Source organism: Drosophila tropicalis, unplaced genomic scaffold (assembly GCF_018151085.1).
Source record: "Drosophila tropicalis isolate 14030-0801.00 unplaced genomic scaffold, ASM1815108v1 contig_393, whole genome shotgun sequence".
Lineage (NCBI taxonomy): Eukaryota > Metazoa > Arthropoda > Insecta > Diptera > Drosophilidae > Drosophila > Drosophila tropicalis.
The window spans coordinates 1,969,768-1,992,353 of record NW_027172855.1 but is presented as its reverse complement, the minus strand read 5'-3'; the positions used below and the strand labels follow the sequence as shown (position 1 = coordinate 1,992,353).

The window sequence follows — 22,586 nt, the reverse complement described above, 5'->3', positions numbered from 1 at the left end:
TTTCGCGACACATGTATATATGTACATATGTATGTATGCTTGTGTATATGTGTGGGCACTTATGTGTCTCTGGGTGTGTTGGTGTTTGAGCCTTATCCGAAGTTTCGGTCTAGTTTCTTGCTGCGCTTGTAATGCCGCCAAATCGTCACCCCAATTTGTTGTAATAAACGCCAATATGTCATGCGGTTTACGTTGTGTTTTATTTGTCGCCAGCTGCCGCAGGTCATACATACATACATATAAATATACACACACATAGATGTATGTATATGTATATCCAAATATATATATAGTTAATGCTTATATGTATATATCTGTTATAAATAAATCAAATAGCATGTTGCCAGTTTTTGCGGATTTTAATGCGACCCGCGGGTTAGTCTATATACCCACACACAAATACAAAACGTTCCTTCTGTTTATCTTGCGGTTTAAAACAAACACAAAAGTCAACATGCCGAGAGAATTGGTGGCTCAAAAAAAAAAGCCAGTTCGATCTTGACATGGGTCCCCATGGTTTCTAGAATGAACTTTCCTAACAACACAGGCACGAGTGGTCCAAAATGAATTATTAACGCGACATTTGAAGTATTTCCTTGGAAAAAGGTCTTGTTTCTTCGTTAAATGAACTTTTCAAAAATTTTATTTGACAGTTAATATACAAATTTTTTAATGTGATTTTATAATAAAAATGTAATTAAGAATTCTGTTCAATTCTTAGAAATTTATTGTTCGTTGGTTTGATGATATATTTCCGGGAAATTTGTGATAAACAAGCTGAAATTTCTTTGCGTTTCAAACCTGGGATTAGTAGCCACAGAAGGTCGCTTATATGCATTATTAATATACATATACATATATACATATTAATTCATATAAAATATGTAAAATGGTTAAATGGGAAGCTATAATTTATATAAGTCAAAATTTACGTTAAAGGAACTTGACGATCTTAAATATCTAATTTGTTTAACTAAGCATAAGCTAAGGCTAATATCGTTGATTATCGAGAAATTGTCCATAATGGCGCATAAAAATATGCAATAGTTTATGGTTGCCCTGTGTCCTAATCATCTTTTAATGCAATACATCGCTATCGCTATAAGCACTTAAGACAGGTTTTAATAATTTTTGAAATTACATAGATTAAAAATCAAAGGACATTGTATCAGACTTGTTTTTTTCAACGTTTTCCAACAACTAATAAGAAGCAAATCCAAACTTCAAGGTTCAGAACAAGCCTTATAGAAGTTGACAAATTAATTAAATAAAAAAAAAAAGAAAGATTTCCCCCAAGAGAATTCAAAGGACACATGTCTAACTAACATTGCGAAAAATGCATTTGAAAACAATCAGACGGCAGTTAATTCCTTAAATATACAAAACATTTATAACCATGACCATGCTCCCTAAACTAAGAAAAACTCGTGTAGGTGTGTGTGTGTGACTTCCCCCTCTCTCTCACTCTCTTGCTTTGATTCTCTAGCGCCGAGGCTTATGCAATGGATACCCATTGATTTTCATATTTTATTTATTACAACTCGTGTAGTATTTATGTTTGTGTGTTTGTTACGATATTGATACCGCTAACAGTTGATTTACACTTTATTTACGCAGCCATTTTTATTTATTTTTACCACTGTCTCTCTCTAGCAAACTCTAGTTACATCTCTCATTTGTTTTCTCCCTCTCTCTCTCTCCCCATTTATCTATCTATTACAGCGCGTTGGCTGCGATTTGAAAATAGGCTCGACAAAAAAAATCGACGGTTGTGGCGTTTGCGGCGGGGATGGCAACTCATGCTCACAACCTCTCTATTACTGGGAGATGGCACCGATGTCGCAATGCTCTGTCACCTGCGGCGGCGGTAAGTTTCCTGCTTCTCTTACATTCACAATATTCTTGTTGTTGCTATTGCTGTGCGTTTCCTGTGTTCTGTTTTCGATTATTTGTTTTTTTTTTCTTGGTTTTCTTCGTTTTTGGTTATCCTTAGTGTAAATAAACAAGTGGAATATGTCAAGAACAAGGAGGCTCTTGGCGTGCAGGACTGCCGTTTGTAATGCTGTCAAAAAATTTTTTCTTCTCTTCCTTTTTACCTTTTGCCTTTTCATTTTGCTGCTTCTTTTTAGCCATTTGTTGTGCTCATTTATTTTCATTGAATTGGAATTTGTTTCGATTGAATGTTTGCATGGTAATCGAGTGGCAGCCGAGTCCCAGTAGGAGTAAAATATGTTAAAGTTTTCGTGTATTGTAACTTTACTTTTTATATGATTAATAGTCTTGAGGAAATAATATATTTGAGAGTAAAGTTTGTCGATTAGGCTTCTTTGTGTGCGTTGTATATGTATATGTTAGTATGCCTGTCATAAATTCACCTGAAAAGGTAACATTTTGTGGGTTAAACTACAGTTGAAACTTTAGTTATGAACTAGAAGTTTGGGAGGCATTCAGAGTTCGTGTTTCGTGTATGTGTAACATGATGAGCAGGTAATGGAAGTTGGTGTTGAAGAGCAATATGTAAGCACAATCTAAATGCTTTGAGGGCTTGTTTCACTAACTTATATGAGAGTTCGTTTGGGTTAGTCAGATACAAATATATGTCATAATATATGATGGGTTGAGTGGAGTACCCTTACCATCCTAATCGTGAAAGTTCTTTAGGTGTGCATAGGATCTGTTTTCAATTACTTGTTCATCAACAATCATAAAATATAAATAAATAAATTAAAGCAAATTTCATCACCTACTATCATCACACAGAAGTATTCTGTCTTTCGAAGTCTGAAGTCACTGCAAATTTCATTAGACTGATGTCGTGCAATACTGTTAGCACTTACTTTACTTTATGAATAGAGATATCATTTGGATATATTTAAGAGACCTTCCTAAAAAACTGTAGACAATAGGCTTATAGGTTTAAGATTTTCCCATTTCCTAAGTTCCAGTTGCAATTTGCTTAAATTTTCCGACTTCATATTTTATGCGATCATTAATTTTCAACTCCAAAAAGCATTTTGCTTTCCTAATTTTTATAACATTGGGTTTTTTTTGTCAATAAAAATTAAATACTTATTCCTTTTCCACTTGAAAAACAAACGATTTTAATATTAATTTTACTTGCAATATCCGCAAAGTTCTGAGATTCAAACGTTTAAATAAAATAGCTCTTAAGCATTAATTAAATTTTACCATTTTAATGTGTTTATTGTGGGCTTTCATTTGATAATTAAAATCCATTTCCCATTGAACTTGAAACAATTGTTTTCCACTTATAAGCTCATTTAGAGAGTTCATTAAAAATGAATGCATAAGTTTCATTCGCTGCACAATCCCTAATCCCTGAAGCCTTTTCCACTAATTTAATCAAATAGAACGCCAGCCCCTCTGCGATGTGAAGTGGCGTCTACTATTCGCTGGTAATTAATCGGTGGAATGGATAGCTGAATATCGATTCGAAATCAATTTTGAAGTTGAAATATTTAAGACACGCAATGAATGTCGATGACGATGATGACGACGACGACGTCGTTTTGGGTTTGGTGTTAAACCAAAACAAATATTATCCATAGCCGAACTTTGAATTTGTCTTTCATAAATGTTTAATCAGTTCTTCCTCGCTTTTGTGGTCATTAGTCCGTCGACTTTCATTTGGCTAAATGTCAGTTATGAATAGTTTGATGGCAAACTCTAGACTTGTTAACTTATGACAACTGGCAGACGTTTACTTAGACATTAAGCCCTTTTCTCAATCAATCTAACAAATGGCAAAATCAATTTCATGTTTCTTTCATTCCAATTTCGATTCAATTTTAATTGCAATGTCATTTAACCCCAATGACCTACTACTACTATTTAGGAAAATGGATCCTGTAATTACATTTTACTGCTGCATGTGTGTGTGTGTGTGTCAGTTAAATGTCAAGTGCAGTGGTCAAAAAAGGGCAAATTAGGTACTTTGGATAGGGTTGGTGGGTGTTGGTCACATATCTGGTCATGTGAATTGATTTTTTATGATGTCTAAGAATATAATGTCACGGAATTCACAAGAGCAATTATGTTAAATTATACATATTTGTATTGAGGGAGTTTGTTTTTGCGGTGCTTAGTTACTCCAAGAAGTGCAGTTCTTCAACTAACTACGTGACAGGAGTTCTAACTTCCAAATGAAGAGTAAACTACCAAATTGTAGTCACTTAAGAGTCATTTGCTGAACGATTTATTGCTGCCATACTCAGGGTACATACCAGCTTAATCTGTTACCAAGAAGGTGCTGGCAAAGTCAAGTCTCTAAAATCGATTTCCTAGAAGCGAATCACCTAATTGGTTAGTAATTTGGTAGTTTTTAGGATACTTTCTTTTTTTTAGTTAATATTTAGCTCATAAGTTCTTAAAACAGATGTGTACTGACACCAAATGGGATTAAAGTCTCCATAGGCTTGGAGGAGCATACAAATTTATAGCTTAATTAAAAATACTTAATACTTATACATATATTTATGTAGAGAAGCAATTCAAATAGTTTAAAAATATATTAAGATACTATTTTTTTTAAAATGGAAGTAATAGGAAATCATTATGTTAAATCAGGAACTTACTATAGAAATAACTAAGTACACAAGAGCTTAGTAGATATATCGATGTACGTATATTCTGGGATGCCAGCATAAATCCACTCAATAGTTTCAATCCCATGACAATCTTGGGCTTTGCTTTTTATTCGCTGTGTACCTACCCGCATGAAGCAGATTGAAGTTGACTTTTTGCCTTACAACAATTGACATAAATGCCAAGAGAGGATATTACCAATTGCCTTAAGCCAATTGTGTCATGAATACGCAGGAGATGACGAGGATGACATACATATAGACCCTCCACCATGCCCATACTCTTCCTCCTCCACACACACACCCACACACACACCCACACACACACACAAATTGCACACTCACGAGCTTCTGAACACAATGAAGCTTATAAACGAAATTCAATAGCTGAAAATCAGCGTCACAGCTGCTTCTGTTCGTGCTGCTTCACTCTGGGAGTATTTATAACGAAATTTGTTGTTGGTGGAAGCACAATGGTGGAGATAGAAAAGTGGGAGAGGTAATACATGGAGGCAATGCTAGCATCCAACTATTTTTCAAACTGACAGATCGTTATGACATTATGCATTGTGTTAGTGTCTTTTGCTATCTTGCTCTAACCTGTCTCTGTAACCCTTGGTTCTGCATTTGCCAGCTGCCAATTTCCGGCTATGCTTTTGGGACCCCGTCCAATGCTTGGCGTTCGGCTTCTTCACATCGGTGACCTAGCATTTTAGCTTGGCTACGGCTAGTAGGTGGATTGTTTGTCCTACCTCCTGCTACATTATCTCCCACATCTCGACTGGTTAGCTGCCATTTAACCCATTAAATTTGAGAAATCGTTTTCATAGTTTTCTCTCTATTTGAATTTGTGGAGACGGTAATGCATCTGAATAAGAGTTTAAATTCAATATGTGACATTAAATGATATGTGAAATTTCTCATTTTTTTAACAATTCAGATTATTTATGTTTATTACTCACTGATTAATTATATCTTCTAAAGAACCATTTAAATTATACGCCATAATGAAGTGAATTGTGTAAATTACAAATAAGCAAAGTTTGACTTTTGAAATCAATAACCTTCTAATAATAGCACAAAATGGAGGAATCTTTTCCACATTTAAGGTAGATTTTTCGTTAAATTAAATTGCATGTTTTCATTTAGCTGGAGAGAGACCTCTATCTAATATCAGTGTTTGAAATCAACTTTTATTCACCCTTTTTACAGGGAAATTTCAGCGTGAAGGTTAACTTTTGTATGCCAACTGCATTATGTAGAGCAACTGCAGTTCTGTTTCTTATCACCAGCAACGTTCAGGCGTGTCCGTGACTGTCTTAAGTGCCTAAGTGACATTAAAGTTGCACTCGGCTTATATTCCAACCCACCCATATTAGCCACCTTACTCTATACTTTCCTACTGCCAACATATATCCCCGCTAGAAGCTTCTGACTTTTATTGATTTTAAAGTGCAGCAGAAGGCAAAACAAAAAAAAAAAAAAAAAAAAAAATAAAATAAAATTGTCGTCTGGCAGTCGAATGCCATTTGCAATTTTGCCTTTTACTAACATTGTTCTTCTCTATTTTTGCAATTTCTTCCATTTCTTTTCTTTCTTTTTTTTGCACGCTTTAGGTTACAAAATGTCTCGTCCTATATGCAGGAATCGTCTAACCAATGCTGATGTCGATGAGACGCTCTGCAGCGTTGCTAATCGCCCGGAGCCGTCGGTGGTGCCATGTAATACACACAGCTGTCCGCCGCGGTAAGTACAGGCAGAGCAGAGGGATGATTTGGGGAAGGCATGGGAGGATGAGCATGACAGGTAGCAATGTTAAACGCCCCACACCGCCCCAATCTGTCTTTGGGTTCCCGTCCCTGAGGTAGCTTGGTCTACACTGTGAGAAAGAAAAATCAAGATTTAAAGGAAAGAAGTTTACTTTCCCACAATATTTGGAAAAATTCATTTTTACTTTATTATTTTCTCTCAGTGTAGCAGCAGTTCCCTTGGTTTACCTGCCCACCTATCAATTTAAATGGCGTTGGTTATCGTGCGCACGTTTTGATTGCCTTCCCAGGCACACTATTATCACCGGCCGTGGAGGAGGACGACAACGCGGACTTGGCTCCAGGGGCCTTGTCGCTGTCTTCCATTCCCGCACCGTTTGCCTTTTCCCCCCACTCACTAGACTTATTTATCGTTTTGTGACATTTCGCAAAACCGAAACGAAAACTTTACGCCAATTTTCCGTTTGTGGTGCGCAACGCCTTCAAATTCTAATCTCTGTTCTCTGGACTGGTGGCTCTTTCTTCCATTTCTATGGTTATTGTTGGATAGTAGTCGCTTTTGTGTTTTCATTTTTTTGGGAGCTGTGTTTGTGGGTGAGACATCAATTATTGTTTTTGATTTTGTCTGTCTTGTTTTTGGTTTGTTTTGACTTAGTCTCCTTTTGGCGTTTCTGTTTACATGGAATGTTTGCCGCAATTTTTATACCCTTGCAAAAGGGTATATTAATTTTGGTCAGAAGTGCAACGCAAGAACGAAGCATCTCCGACCACACAAAGATATATATTCTTGATCAGCACGACGAGACGAGTTCAACTAGCCAGCCGTCCGTCCGTCCGTCCGTCCCCGCCGTCCGTCCGTCTGGATCAACGCAAACCCTCCCAGACCGTAAGAGCTACAGAGCTGAAATTTGCACGTAGGCTTGTATATACTGCAGGCGTTGTATATCTCGGATTCAGCCGGATCGGACCACATATCATATAGCTCCCATACAAACCCCAAAGTCACGAACAGTGACTTTCTCAATAACTTCGTTATTTTCTATGCTATTATCGTGAAACTAATATTAGAGAGTTTACAACGCCTAAGCGACTATGCCAAATTTGATCAAGATCGGGTGACTATACCATATAGCTCCCATACAAACGGCCAAGTCACAAACAGTGACTTTCAATAACTTCGTTATTTTCTGAGCTATTGTCGAAACTTAATATTAGAGAGTTTACTACGCCTATAAGCGACTATGCCAAATTTGATCAAGATCAGGTGACTATATCATATAGCTCCCATAGGAACGATTGGTCGAAAACAGTGACTTTGTAAATAACTTCGTTACTTTTAACGCGATTGCTTTTAAATTAAACATTTCTTAATTTAATATATATGTTAATGACTGTGCCGAATTTGATAAAGATCGGGTGACTATATCATATAGCTCGCATAGGAACGATCGGTGGAAAACAGTGATTTTGATCAATATCTTCGTTATTTCCTATGATTGTAGGCCTTTCTGTCTCAAGCTTAAGCCTTTTAGATAAAACGTTCTTCCACATTGATGGCTAAGAGGTAAGGATAGAGTTACCAAAAAAGTTGCAAGGGTATACAAACTTTGACGCGGTCGAAGTTAGCCCCGGCCCTCTGGTTGTTATTGGTTTATAGTTGCTTTGGGGGTTTAGAGTACTTAGCAAACCATAGATAGCAATTTAGGCAATTGTAGATAGGGTTTTCTTGGAGATGGCTAATAGACTGTCTGTTTGGAAATATAACAAACGAAATTAGGTAAAAGAAGTTGGTTAAATAAAAAGTAAGTACTAGTCAAACGAATCAACTAGAGTAAAAGAATTTAAAGTAGAAGAATAAATGACGGTTAATGCTACATTCAGGTGGGCATTTCCGTCTAGTTGTGTGCCTTATTGAGAATTTGTAAGGTAATATACCTATTAAAACCGACTAGTATGAAGATGTGGTCTAATAGATTTCATTTTTTATTTGTTTACAATCAACCTTCGGAAAATAAAAATTTAAAATCTGTGTAATCTTTTGTAATGTACAACATTCTAGTAAATAACTTGTTCGTTAAGCATCTAACTATTAATTGAATCATTTTTATGGAACAGATTTCTCACATTGCTCAGGGAAAGTTCTTTGAACATTTCCCCCATTGCCACTTCAGTTACAAATCCCACAACAATTTACCGCTGACGCTAAAACATTTCACAGCCAATAACAGTAACTTTTCTGTTTGTAACAGACAGTAGGAAAAAAGGAGAAAAAAATTCACAAGCAATACCCAACCGACACCAACCCAGCTCCACTTGTGCCCACTTTCCAACTGACCTCTCAACTATCGGCAACCGCATGCACTTTAATGTTGAACATATTTCAAAGCGTGTGAATTTGTTTTCTCCGTAAAAGCAAAACCCACATTCAACTTGCATTTTTTTGGTGGGGGGTAAACTATTTATTTGGCTAATTCCCCAACAGTAGAAAAAAAAATACAAGGAAATAACACACTGACCACTTTTCTATGTTTCCCCTCCTCTTTTTCGTTCTCTGGGACCCATGGCAATTCTCAATCTGCAGTTGGATAACCGACGATTGGAGCACTTGCAGTCGCCTCTGTGGTCATGGCTATCGTGAACGGATGGTTGTCTGTGCCGAAGAGACCAATGGCATCAAAACTAGGGTAAGTATCAAGTACCACAAGTCCAAGTACCAAAATGTTGGCCCAAAAGTGGCTATTACCAAAAGTGGACGCCCACTTTTAAACGCTGCTAATTTTTGCATACCCCTCCTCCAACAAAAATTGAAAAAAAAAACCCCAAGGAAAGTTGTTGTGGGCCTTTCATATTATTAGTACTATGTTTTCTCCCACTTTACATTTTGCACTTCTTTATTTTTTTGCCCGTCTTCTTTGCTCTCCTAACAGGTTGCAGATATTATGTGCCGCACTCCTAAACCGCCAACACAAGAGACCTGCATTATCGAGGAGTGTCCGCATTGGGAGGTGGAGGACTGGACTGGTGTAAGTACCAACCAACCAACAAGTCGTGTAATAATCATGCACTTTTCTGTGCTCCGTGAGATGGACTAACCAAAGACGACTATAGTAGACACAAGACGAAAAACGAGACAGTTCGGGGCGGGGCATGTCTGGGACACCATTGTGTATACTAAATGTCTGGGTTGCTACTCGTTGTTAATATACACTAACCTTTAAACTAAAGGTTGTTGTGACTAAGAAACTACTAACTAATGACGAACATTATCATACTTTTCAAATTGAAATTTAAATTTAAACTAACCAGAAACTGAAAATAATTTCAGGAAGTATTGGTAAATTTCACAAAATAAAATAAAAATTACTGACTCTATTGTTAACTTTGAAGACTGATTTAACCATATAGAACCCAATTTTATTTTAATCAGTAAAGTTAGCTAAAGTTTAAAGAGTTCACTGATATCGGGTTTTGATCACTTAATCACTGTTAAAAGAGTTTGTGACTCTGAAAAAAAGAATAATTCAATTATCACTTCATGTTGACATACATCGAAAATAACTTATACAATGGAAAAACATGATCAGAATAAGAAGCAAACGGATCATTTCTAAAGTCATCTACATTGAAGGATATTAAAATGACCAATAAAAAGCAATCTCATGTTCAGAACTAATTGTAAGACCTAAAAATAGTTATATTAATGTTGAGCGTTTCGAGCAAGCACATATCAATTATATCCTTAAGCATAAATTTACATATGTATGTATGTCCTAAACACCTAAACACCGACATAATAGGCAAGATAGTCGGTTGTAATTAAAACCCTCTATATAATTCTGTAGAATATTTAAGATTCGACTAGTTAAATAAGATTGCAAAATCGTTGTATATATTTTTTCTTGTGCCTTCTTTTTTTTTCTTTCTTGACGTAACTTACTTTGCTTGGTGGCTTGTAATAAGCTGCTAGCCGCTAGACTTCAGACTCAAGTCTTCTTCCCGGTCATAGCCATACAACTTAATCAAGTTGGTGCCGGAGTTGCTGCTGGCGTTGCTGGTGCTTAAGTTTGTCTGGCCGCAAGTTCTTCATTTCCCTCTTTTTTTTTCTCCTTTTTTTTCTTTTACCGCCGTCTCACACCATTTTGCGATTTACCATTTGGCTTCACACTAACTCACACCTTGGTTGGCTGTTCATTTAAACTGCAACTTTATTAATGTTCACTCCTCAGAGCACACACACAAACACACACACGCGCGCACATACACATATATGCATATGTTTACTTTCGTCGAGTGAGAAGAGCTTAGAGTTTGAGGGAAACGGGTAGAGAAGTTAAGCCACGAGGCGGTGGGGGAAGTGTCAAGTTTATGTGTTGCTTAATTGAATTGTCTTAAGTTTTTTATTTTATTAAATTTTTTTCTTTTCTTGTTTTTTTTTTTTTTTTGTGTTTGCCTGTTACATAAGGTTTTTTACTGTGTTTTGTTTTTTGGGCGGTGGTTTAAAAAGGGAAAAAACGATTTTTTTGTTGATTCTGGATTAAGGTTGAAATTGAAGAGAATATATGAAGAGAGTGATGGTTGTAAGCCCAATGAAGCTTAAAAAGGATTTAAGATACAAAAAAAAAAAAAAACACATGAGAATTTGTGTGCTTAATGCAAAAATTAAACGATAAGCAATTCAGAAAATTTGATTTATAATTCACTAAAGTAGGAAGAGGTAGAGTTATCATAAATATTTATTTGCAATTCAGGTCGAAAATTCAATTTTTGTTTTACTACACATTTTAAATGTTTTCTAACTGTATTCCAACTTTAGTTTTAAGTTAAAATTTAAATACAAAATAAGCCCTTAAAAGTTAAAATTAAAACTACATATATACATAGGTACTTAAAATCCATTCTATTAACAGTTACATATATAAACTTTTGTAAGTGTATTAAAACTTTTTAAAATTCTCATAACTTACGCCTCAACCAAGGGCAACCACAAAACCTTTTAAATTAAATGCAGCAAAACAAAAAAAAAAAAAAAAAAGATGCTTATTAAAAAACACGTTAACGTTTATGTCCATTAATAAAATATATGTACTGTATATATGCCGCATGCCAAAAAAAAAAAAAAAATAATAAACCCCATTAAATGAGATGAACGAGAGGGATGCCGAGGTAAAGACAAAGACAAAGGACGAAACAGATGAAAATTTGCATTTATATGCATGGGCGCGTACAAATGTTAGGGGTAGACTTAATATTTTCATTTTTTACTGTTGAGAAACGAGAAGGAACAAACAAATTTTGGTTTTCCTGTGCCTTTTCTTTTCTCTTTTTTGCATTTTATGATGATGCTACTCAAAACGGAAAACATATGGAAATAATTTTTGTTATCCTTTTCGCCTACCTGCAGTGTTCCGTCTCCTGTGGCCAGGGCATACAAATGCGAGGCGTTGAATGTAAATCCACCGATGGCAGTTTAAGTGCCAAATGCGACCCCCTAACCAAGCCGGCCAGCATGCAGCAATGTTCCACGGGCATACATTGTGATGGCGGTGGTGGAAAGAATAAGAATGGCGGTGGAACCATCATTTTGGGCAGCAGTCGTTCAATGAATGAGGTGCGTTTTTAACTAAATATAAGAAAATTTACCTAAGACCATCAGCTAACCAGGCTAACAGTTTCTCTATGGACACAATGAAAAACAAAATAGACAAATATACACTAAATTTAAAATAAAAACCTTTTTAATTTTTCAAATGTTAATAAGGCAATTGTTAGTACAAATTTAAAAAAGCATTAAAAAGTATTAAAAATGAACTAAATTTATTTGGCATCATAATTTTGCAGCGTTCTGATCGTCACATGGATAGCTCAGATGTGGATGATGACGACGATGATGATGACGATGGAGACATGGATGATGAAGCTGATGATATTGATGATTTGGAATCGGGTCAGGATACAGATGATGGCGATGGACTATCTTATGCCGATCAACCATTACGCTATGCCCATCATACACAGAGTCGATTGCATCATGAGACGCCTGAAGAACCGCGTACCATGCGCTTAATGAGCGGAAATACGAATAGTAATAGTAATAACAACTATAATAATGGACGAGGAAATAACGGTGGAACCGATGAACCATCATTAGATCCCACGTAAGTAAAAATATAGATGAATATATTCTGTAGCAAAGTTGGCTTTCATAGCGGTGGACTTCTCTTTTAATCTTGATGAATACTAGTCATAAATACATACATATATGTATTCATTTCCTTGTCTTGCCCTACTTACCCGTGGCGTATTATAAGTCAATCATAATTGTCATTTCCAAGAAATTCATATACATTTCCACATATAGAACTACAAGTGAAAAGCTAAAAGATCCTTTGAGTGCTTAATACAAATACAGGAAATGTTAGTCTCTGATTCGAACTTGTACATTTGCCCAGACTAATTTCCTGAAGCACACAAACATTCTCACACACGGAAACAATGTATCCGGCTAGGGTGGCCGTGGGTTCCTCCCTCTCGGAGTTGTAATTTATTGTATTATTTGGTCTACAAGTATTCCCTATATACCAATTAATGGTTAAAACCATTTGATTTGGCACTCGTTTCTAATGATTTCATTAGATGCATGCACACATATAGCCTTGATATATATATTGTGTATTTTGTTTTGTGAGTTCTTTCTAATTAAAGTGTATATATTACCCACCAAATTGATATGTTTGACCAAGCTTATCGCGGCTACTTTATCGTTTTCCAATAGCCATGGAAAGCTCCAGGCACTTTAATTGTCATTAGGCGACTTTACTGTACTTACAATGTACTCCAATGCCAAGTCGATACTTGGCCTGCTCCTGCCTTCAACTACCACTTGTGTCTAATAGCCTTAATTTTAGGTGTCGACAATGCTCAAGGACATTATGATGAGACATGGCACGCTAAAGACAGAGAATGAGAAAAAGAGGGTGAAGTAGAGTGTGGGTGCAGTGTGTAGGGTGTGGGGCACACACCACGGGGGTGTAGGAGGAGTGTCGAAACAGCGTGCCCAAATGTTTGTTAGTGTGTAAGCCAAGTGCTTAAGTTGAAGTCGTAAGTAAGAAGCTAAGGGCTAAAGTGAGAGTAGCTGAAGAAGTGGAAGGAGCACGCACTAAACTTGATATATGTCAAGTGGGTCTTTTCTGTTGTGGCTTACACTTAAGGCTAGTGCGTACAACTACTAAGAGTAAGCTGCTTTGAGTTTCATATCTCATGGAGGGATAAACAACAACTATAGCTTACGGGACGTAACTTCTAATTAAAGAAGTTGGACAGAGAATACAACCAAAAGTGTATGTAAATCCAGTTTCCTTAATAGAATCAGTGGTTACCTGACATTTAACTTTGTTTACTAAACTAAAGTCGGATAGAGCCCTTGGGTATCACAAAGGGCTTACTTGTGAGTGAAACCCTCAATCAAGTGGTTTTCGTCTCGAGTACCCCATTAGGCATAGGAAAAACTTTGAGAAGCAATTGTTTGTAAACAATCTAATTCAACAAGGACCACTTTTTAGTTTCCAGACATTACTAATTATAATTCATTGAGTAAATATAAAATACCTTTCAGGGAAAATTTCCCTCAATTTTAGTTGAGTTATTTCTAATACTAGTCTTTGATTTGTTGAATAACTAAAGAAAATTTATATTATTCTCATAATTTGTTAGACTTGTAAATACATCTTATAAGCTTCATGGTCAAATTGCAAAAAAAGAAAATAAAATAAAATAAAATAAATTAAAATGAAAGAAAACTCAAACAACAAACTGCCTCTAAAAGACCATGTCAAATTATCTCTTGTTGTCTGTCATTATATATTTTTTTGTTGTTCGAAACTAAAACTATTTGGTGGCTGTGGCGCCGCCATAAAGTCGCGTCTTGATGCCGCCGTCGCTGCCAAAAAAAAACGAAGAGAAGGAAAAACCTTGGCCTCCGATGCCGCAACAATAATGTCCATGAAAAGATGGGTAATGGCACACAGCCAGACAAATACAAACAAACACAAACTTTTGGCCTATGCACTGTATATGCTATATGACTAAGATAGAATGGGACAGGATGAATAGGATGGTTGGGTTGGGCTTGGTTTGGGTTATGAAATCAGCAGTGGCAGCATCAGCAAACTCATAGCCGACAGCGACCTACTTAGAGCCCTTAGGAATCTTGCCATTGGCGCCATTTTAATTCCCAGTCTTTGTAGCTACAATTTGACTACAAATCAATAAGCAAAACGAGATCAGGAACGGGGGCGAAAAAGCTAAGAGAAGTTAGAGTGACAAAGGCTGCGGGGTGTCGAACTAAACACTGAATTCAATGTGCGGCCATAAAAACCACTTCAGGCCACAAAACAATGCCAAAGCCCTGAGACAAAAAAAAAAAAAAAAAAAAACAAACAACTACAGCAACAAAGTTATTCAGAGTGACAGCAAACATTTCATGGCAGTTTTGCCTTTTATTTTTCTCCCTTTTTTTATTTTGCTGTTGTCCTGGCAAAGGACCCTGATAAATATGCACGCGTCCTGGCATCAAATGAAATGCAATGTGTAAAACGTGAACTCGGACTATGACTGACTATTGTGTCATGGTATTTGTGTAGAGAGTGGTCACCCATTCAAGGGGCAGAGACGAATAGGATTTGGTAGTAGATGGTGGCAAGTGGACACAAGTTTTTAGTTGATTTAGTCTCTGTTGTTGTCGATAAATTTTTGTGAATGCGCCAGAAGGCAAAAAGAAAACACTCCACAGAGTTGGAAGATTGAATGCTCTTTTGTTTCCTTTTTTATACCCGCAGAGGGTATTATAAAATTGGTCAGATGTTTGTAACGCACAGAAGGAGACGTTTCCGACCCCATAAAGTATATATATTCTTGATCAGCATGAGAAGCTAAGTCGATATAGCCATGTCCGTCTGTCCGCGACCGTCTGTCCGTCTGTCCGTCGGTGCGTACGCGTTTTACTCAGCCATCTTAAGAGCTATCGGGATGAAATTTTTTTGGGAGCTTTTTTTACCCGGGTGAGATAAAGTATGAAAATCTTTGGGATCGGACTACTATATCATATAACTCTGGAACAAAAATTTGTGCAAAAATTGGAGTATCCCCATGAAATTTACCAATATAATAGAATTTGATATAAAATCTCAGATCCCAAAATTTGACCCTGATCGGATAAATAGAACACAAGTTACAGTCTATAAAATCGGTTCAATCGCTGCCGGCAGCTCTGCTTGCGCCTACTACGTCATCATCAAATCAACAGAGCACATGCATACAGACACAGACGCAACGCTACATAAACTGTATGTGTATGCGTGCGTTGCTTTCTAGGAATGAGGAAGAAGAAGAACAAATTGTACATAGTAGAAGAGTAAAATTGTTTTGTTTGTATATTAATGAATTGAGTTGCAGAAAACAAATTTTGAACATTAAATTATTATTGTCAAGGACTGCAAGGGTATATAAACTTCGGCATAGCCGAATTTAACTCTTTGATATTTTTAATATGATTCTCTTATTTCTTATTTCAGTTATATAAAAGACACGGTGTGGTCAGCCTGCAGTGTTACCTGTGGTGAGGGCATCCGTCGGCGTGCCTTTAAATGCAAAATACTTTTGGAATTCTCGCGTACCATAGTGGTGGTGAATGATACAATGTGCGAGGGTGCTAAACCCCATGATGAGGTTGAGCGCTGTGTAGAAGAGCCCTGCATGTTGCCTTCTCACGGCTATGATGACCAATTTCCGCGAGATTCGATTAAGGTTGGTGTATCGGAGCCTGGAAAGACATATGTATGGCGCGAACAGGGTTATACATCGTGCAGTGCCTCATGCCTTGGCGGTGTGGAGGAGCTTATCATCAACTGTGTACGCGAAGATAATGGTCGAGTAGTTTCACCCTTTTTATGTTCACCAGAAACCAAGCCCGAGGCTAGGGTACGCACCTGCAATGATCGTCCTTGTCCACCGAGATGGAATTACTCGGACTATACGCCTTGTTCGAAGAGTTGTGGCATTGGCATCAAGACCCGTGAGGTTCAATGCATACATGAGGTCACACGTGGTGGAGAGAATACCATGGTGGTGCCCAATAGCATGTGTCCACAGCCACCTCCAGCCGATCGTCAGTATTGCAATGTTCTTGATTGTCCTGTACGTTGGGAAGTGGGCGAATGGTCGAAATGTTCACATACTTGCGGCTATGGCATCAAGGACCGTAAGGTGGAGTGCAAACAGATTATGGCTCAAGAGCATAAAATCGAGAGGCCAGAATCAATGTGTCCCAGTATTAAACCACCGGATAAGAAACCCTGCAATGTTAAGCCATGTCCTCCAGAGGATCCCAAGCCGGTCATTCAAATAAGTAATTCAACGCATATACAACATGATCCGAAGAAAACTAAAATCACTTTGAAAGTGGGTGGAGCTGGTGTTGTTTTCTTTGGCACACAAGTGAAAATCAAGTGTCCTGTAAAGCGCTACAATCGCACGAAAATAAAGTGGAGCAAAGGATCACAAACCCCTGCAACGATCACGTAAATTTAAAGTATCCAAAAAGGGTGCTCTTAGAATTTTGGATATAACATTCCGTGATGCCGGCGTCTATTCGTGTCATGCTGGTCTCAGTTCAGCTGAGATAAATATTGAAGTTAAGGCTAAGCCAGGTCAGAAGGCTGAGGACCTAGAACGTCAGGAGGCAGGTGAGTAAATGTGAACATGGCATTAAAACTGGTGGACGCCTAATGAGCATAATTTTGTTGCTTGTTTCCATTTTCATTTCCTTCTTTAGATCGTTTGGTGCGTGAACGAAGTGGCACCGAGGCTCTAACATCGGCGGATATGAAGTCAGCCGATGGGCTTGGCGGCGGGGGAGGCAACGCAGCTGAAGGAAATGCTAATGGGTAAGTAATGAGAGGCCAAGTTGTGTGACTCAATTCTGGTTGAAACTTTTTCATTTTGCATTAGATGGAAGTTGTTGCTTGAAATGAAAGTTTTAAAAAGGGTTTGAGCATAAAACTTACCTGGGGTATCGTTGCTTAAGTTGTTATATTTAACTAAGACTCTGAAATGGAAAGAGTATTTGCTAAGATGGATAAGTTTATATCTTATCAAAAGTAAATATTCCGAGTAAAATTTTTATTTAAACTATAAAAGTGAGTTCAATAGTGTTCATTTTAATATTCTTTCATTTGTTTGCTTTTAATCTTTGAGTCTTAATCCCTCAAATAGAGTTTCTTTTGGCACTTTTTCTGTCTTGGCTGTTGCCACATTTTGTGGTAATCTTACTTCCTTTTGGACTAGTGGGAATTTTAAATCTTATCTTTGCCTGGACTACTTTAAAATTGCGTCTTTGACCTGCTTATCCTCCCCTGTGCAGTTATGGTTTTCCTGTTCTTTACTGTACTGTACTGTTCTGTCATGTCCTGTGCTTATCTTTGGCCAGTTCCTTTAGCTGTTGGTTTACCACGTCGTATACAATATTCGCGCCTTAACGGCTGCAACAGTAAAGTGTTTACCGCTTACTGCTTATTGCCTGCCGCCTGTTGGTCGGTTGGTCAGTTATGCACTTGTTCTTCTGCTTCCTGTCTTGTCTTTATCTAACTGTAATTTCCTTTCCTACCCCGCCCATTAGTTGGCTCCGCCTACACTGCGTATGCGTGCTAACTAAGTACTCCAAGTGTTATGTACTTTTACATCTCGTTTCTTACTTATTTGTATTTGCTTAGCCTTCAAGTTTTATGTCCTCGTACAATACGAAACAAGAGAAGAGCACCGGGGTAGACGAGTCTAAGTAAATTTCATGGTTACTTAGTCACCTTACCTAGCCTTACCTGTGGCAGAGCTGCAGACTGGTTGCAAAAAGTTTCCAAATGACATTTTATGCTCAACGCTTAAACCAAACAAAAAAGAAAAGGGTTAAACTAATGGAAATTGTGCAGTTAGGTTAAAAAGATATGTACTGCTTAAACGGAAAGTACATAAGAATAATGCATTAAATGACGAAAACAAAGACACCTTAAAGAGCAGATAAAAATTGTTCTAAATATAACCAAGTTTAATGCCCAAAAGGCAAAGATTGACGCTATGTGGTCTAAAATTACTCGTGGGCTAAAAAGAGTGGAAGATGGCGAGACCTTAAATTATGTTTGATTTGTATACGAAATTTACCTTATGGTTTTGAATTACCTCTTAATCTGGTTGTAGGGTATACCGTATTCTTACTTAACTCATTGTTTTTCGAAGAGACTGCACATGGCGTTAATGTGCGACTCTCAAGTTGCAAAGTTTTAATTACCCCTAAACGAGTATGTAAAGCTAATTTCAACTTATAGTCAGTTCTAATTAAATTGTAAAATATTTCTAAATTTATCGAGGTCTATTGAATGTTATTATCAGTTGTTGCAAATAATTTTTTGTTATGATAAAGGAAAGAAGGAAGGAAAGTTAAATAACTTCTTTAAAATCTGTGTGAATTGACAACTTAGGAAACACATGAGGATCAGGTGGAAAAATAGTTGTAACTTTAGTTTTAAGTTTTTAGTTTGAATTCGGGGAAATTTTGGAATCGCTTCTTTTAATTTGGTTTCGTTTCAAAACATTACTTCTAGTATATAGGCCAAAGAATGTATACATACATGACGACTTTTTACAATAGCAAGAATGAACATAACAGTTGTAGCTACCAAATTATATAAACAAAAATTAAGTTGTTTTTTGAAGTTCAGGGTTGCCCCTTATGATTGCACTTAATTTGGATAAGAAGAAGAAGAAATACTTACCTTATATTATGCATGTGTTGAGAAACAATTGTTACCAATTATGTTTTTTTTCAGGATACTAAAAAGTCACCATCATATATACAGATGGTATCTTCTTTTATCTAACTATATTTATTTGAAAATTTTCAATTCTTTTGCTCTCCCTCTTCTTCTTGCTGCTGTATTTAAACCGCTTGTTTGGCATCGTCTGCTTGTTGGCTCCTTCTTGCAGCTTCACTAGCTCGGGTACTCTGAGCCACTTGAACGGTTTAAGTCTATTGAGTGGCTGCCTTACTTTGTACCCCGTTTTTCATAGGAAATATAGAGGGGGTATCTATGAACGCTTTCCCTCCCCCCGCATTGCCGAACTGATGACATTTTAGAGCCACGCATACATGCAAATGTACATGTACGTGTGTGCGGTTTATTTTGCAATTTAGGTTACGTGTTTGGTTGTGTTTCGCAAAAAAAAGATAAAAATGAATTACATACACATATATATATATATATATGTATATATGCATGTATATACATATGTATGTAACAATTCCATATGTTTGTCATAGCTTCCACTTGGCATTTACCTATTCCATCTCTGTCTCTTTTGCCACTTGCCCCTGCCCGTCCACCTGCTTAACGTAAATGGTTAAAAGCAAACAGCCAACAGCAAAATGCATTTTGGCAAAGCCACAAGCTACACACACGCACACACACATATATACACGGCGGCATTTTTGGTTTTACAAATGCATCATCAACGTTGTCCTTGTCGTCCTTTTCGTTGCCTAACTTTTGGCGTTTCGCTATAAAAACAAATATCAACATGTAACTCAATGCAGCAGAGTTGGTCGCTTATGGGGAAGAGAGAGAGAGAGAGAACAACGCGATGATGGGGGGTGGAGCAATATTTGATCGCATTTTAAATGTTTCAAATATATTCGTATATACATATATATATATTTTATACATTTGTGTGTATATGTGTATAGATTTATGTCGATGTGGTTGAGAAAATTTCACTTCCTCTGCTCGCACACATTAAACATGTGTGTGTGTGTGTGGTTTTATTTTTTGTTTTTTGGTCAAAATGGCACACACAACAATTTTTGTCAATTTTATGCTGCATAGAAAATATGCAAATTTATGCCAGGAGCGGAGCAGGTGTTTAGATGGGTTGAACTTTAGTTCTTTGACCAACATGTTGTGTGTTTGTGTGCATTAAATGTTGTTATTTTTTTTCTTCCAGTTTTTTGTTTTATTTTCATTTCCATTTCTATTTATTTATTCTCACTCCTCGTTTTTCTTCTTTGGTTTCCAAATTATTATTTATGTTGCCTTTTGCCAGAACTCCATGGGGCATGTGTGTGTGTGGCTCGTATTCGTCGGGTGGTGAGGGGAGAGAAACTTTGTTGGCCAAATATTGATATATGCAAATTGTTTTGATGAATTCTAATAACGTTTACTTCAGCTCTAATAATGGAATATAAATATGTATGATAGTCAGACATCATAAATAACTGCATTTGAATAAATATGCTAAGAAAATTGAAGATAGAATTATCAAATGTATCATTTTGACTTAATTAAACTAGATTTAAAGATTTCTACTACAAAGCTTATGCTATTAGAGTTTATCCAATTTTTTTCAAACACAAATAAAACTTGTGGCAGGTTACCATAATTTAATTTTTTTTTGTTTATATTAAATATAATAATTAAGAAATGGAAGTGTCTCATAAGTCAGAATATATGTTTTTAACAATTAAATTACAAATTTAAATGAAATTTCAAAGACTAAATGGCAGAGGAAAAATTTTAAGTAAAAATTAAAAACGAGAAACAACAAATTTAAAACTTAATAATGGCAAAAGAAATCAGCAATTTAAATGAGCTAAACTTACCTAGAGCATTAAAATTGAGTGACTTAATTGTCTTTATTTACTTTTTACTTACTTTTGCTTACTTTAAAATACTATTAATTTATATTTTAATTTTTTTTAGGAATAAATATTTTATTTTTCCTAATATTAGACATCAACGAAGATAGCCTTAACAATGAAAACTATACAAAAACGAATCCTATAATTGTTTTCCTAAAATTTCTTATTAAAAAGTAAAATATATAAAATGGAAATGTGTTAAATTTTAACTTTGATTATTTACCTGTTCATTTGAGCAGACATTGCTATTATGAACTCTTCTGTTTAGTTTTTCATCTATTTTGCAAAATTCTCTTCTTGACCAATTTTAACTGACTATACCCTCTTCAATATGCATTCATGTTTATGCCAGAGAGTAACAAAAGATATAAGCTCTTCACTGACATATTTTCAGCAAGCATCCAGCCTACCCTTTGACACTTCAGAGCCCCCCTTACAAAATGCAACATGTAACCGGGTGACAAACAGACAAAAACAAAGCTTAATTGTTACGCTATAGATTGGTAGATGGGTGGTTTGGTAAATGGGATGTATATATGCATACATATGTATGTATGTATGTATCCTATAAATATATATATAGGTGGATGGTTAGTGTTGGTTTCGGCTTCGACTTCTCAACAAAGGATACAGGAACACCACAAAATGCCACTCGACAAAGCTTTGTTCCAAAGAAATCCATGCCTGAAGTTGACATTTTCGCCAACCCCCGCTTTCAACCTCGTTCTATCTTTTGCATAAAGAACCCGTAGAAAAGGGTTTAAGGTGTGAGGAGTGAAGGCTTGCATTAAGTGTTTACCAAAGTTTTGGCTTTAAGGTTTTCTAATTTTTCCCTGTTTCGTATTCCTTTCATTTTTCCAGGTCGTCGCAGCAGGGCACACGTCGTCGTCAACAACAGTCGGAACGCATGCAGAATGGACGTGAACGCAATCGTCGACCAAAATCGGATGGGATTCAACATGCGGACAGCAGCATTATGGAAGATGATGTGAGTGTGCTTACCATTAAAACATAAACACACATACAAACATACATACATACATACATACATACATATATGATTTGTCCCACTCTATCAACGTCATTGTCGTCGTCATCTCTAACATGTTTACATTTTAAATATGTTTCGTCCTTCCTTATACTATTTGGTCGGGTGTGGGGTTTGTGTGTGTGTATTGGATTTTGTGGTTTGTCCTTTTCTTGTCAACATCAACGTAATTTGATAGTTTTTCCACTTGGCTTTCCAATTTTTTTTCCCCCCTTTCAATTCTTGTTTTTTTTTTCCCCCTTTTTTTTATATATATATACTCCTATGTCGACAAATATCTGTAGATTACTCTATAGTTGTGATTTTGTCTTCTTCTTGTTGTTGGCTTTGAAATGAAATTACGTATACCTAGCGTTGGCCAAAGCAAAAAAGTAAACCAAAAGCATTTTACAATTTCTATCCCAAAGAATAGAAGAGGACAAGTGTGA

At 36.5% G+C, this 22,586-nt stretch overlaps 1 protein-coding gene across 1 annotated transcript in view; it reads left to right on the top strand.

Moving 5' to 3' along the window:
* The window catches only part of nolo (no long nerve cord), a 74,295-nt gene that overhangs the window by 35,919 nt on the left and 15,790 nt on the right, over positions 1-22,586 (top strand). Inside the window, 10 exon segments of the mRNA XM_068284815.1 lie at positions 1,723-1,867; positions 6,221-6,350; positions 8,955-9,057; positions 9,301-9,396; positions 11,775-11,981; positions 12,212-12,528; positions 15,943-16,918; positions 16,920-17,112; positions 17,202-17,313; positions 21,972-22,098. Coding sequence (XP_068140916.1) covers positions 1,723-1,867; positions 6,221-6,350; positions 8,955-9,057; positions 9,301-9,396; positions 11,775-11,981; positions 12,212-12,528; positions 15,943-16,918; positions 16,920-17,112; positions 17,202-17,313; positions 21,972-22,098 — 2,406 coding nt within the window.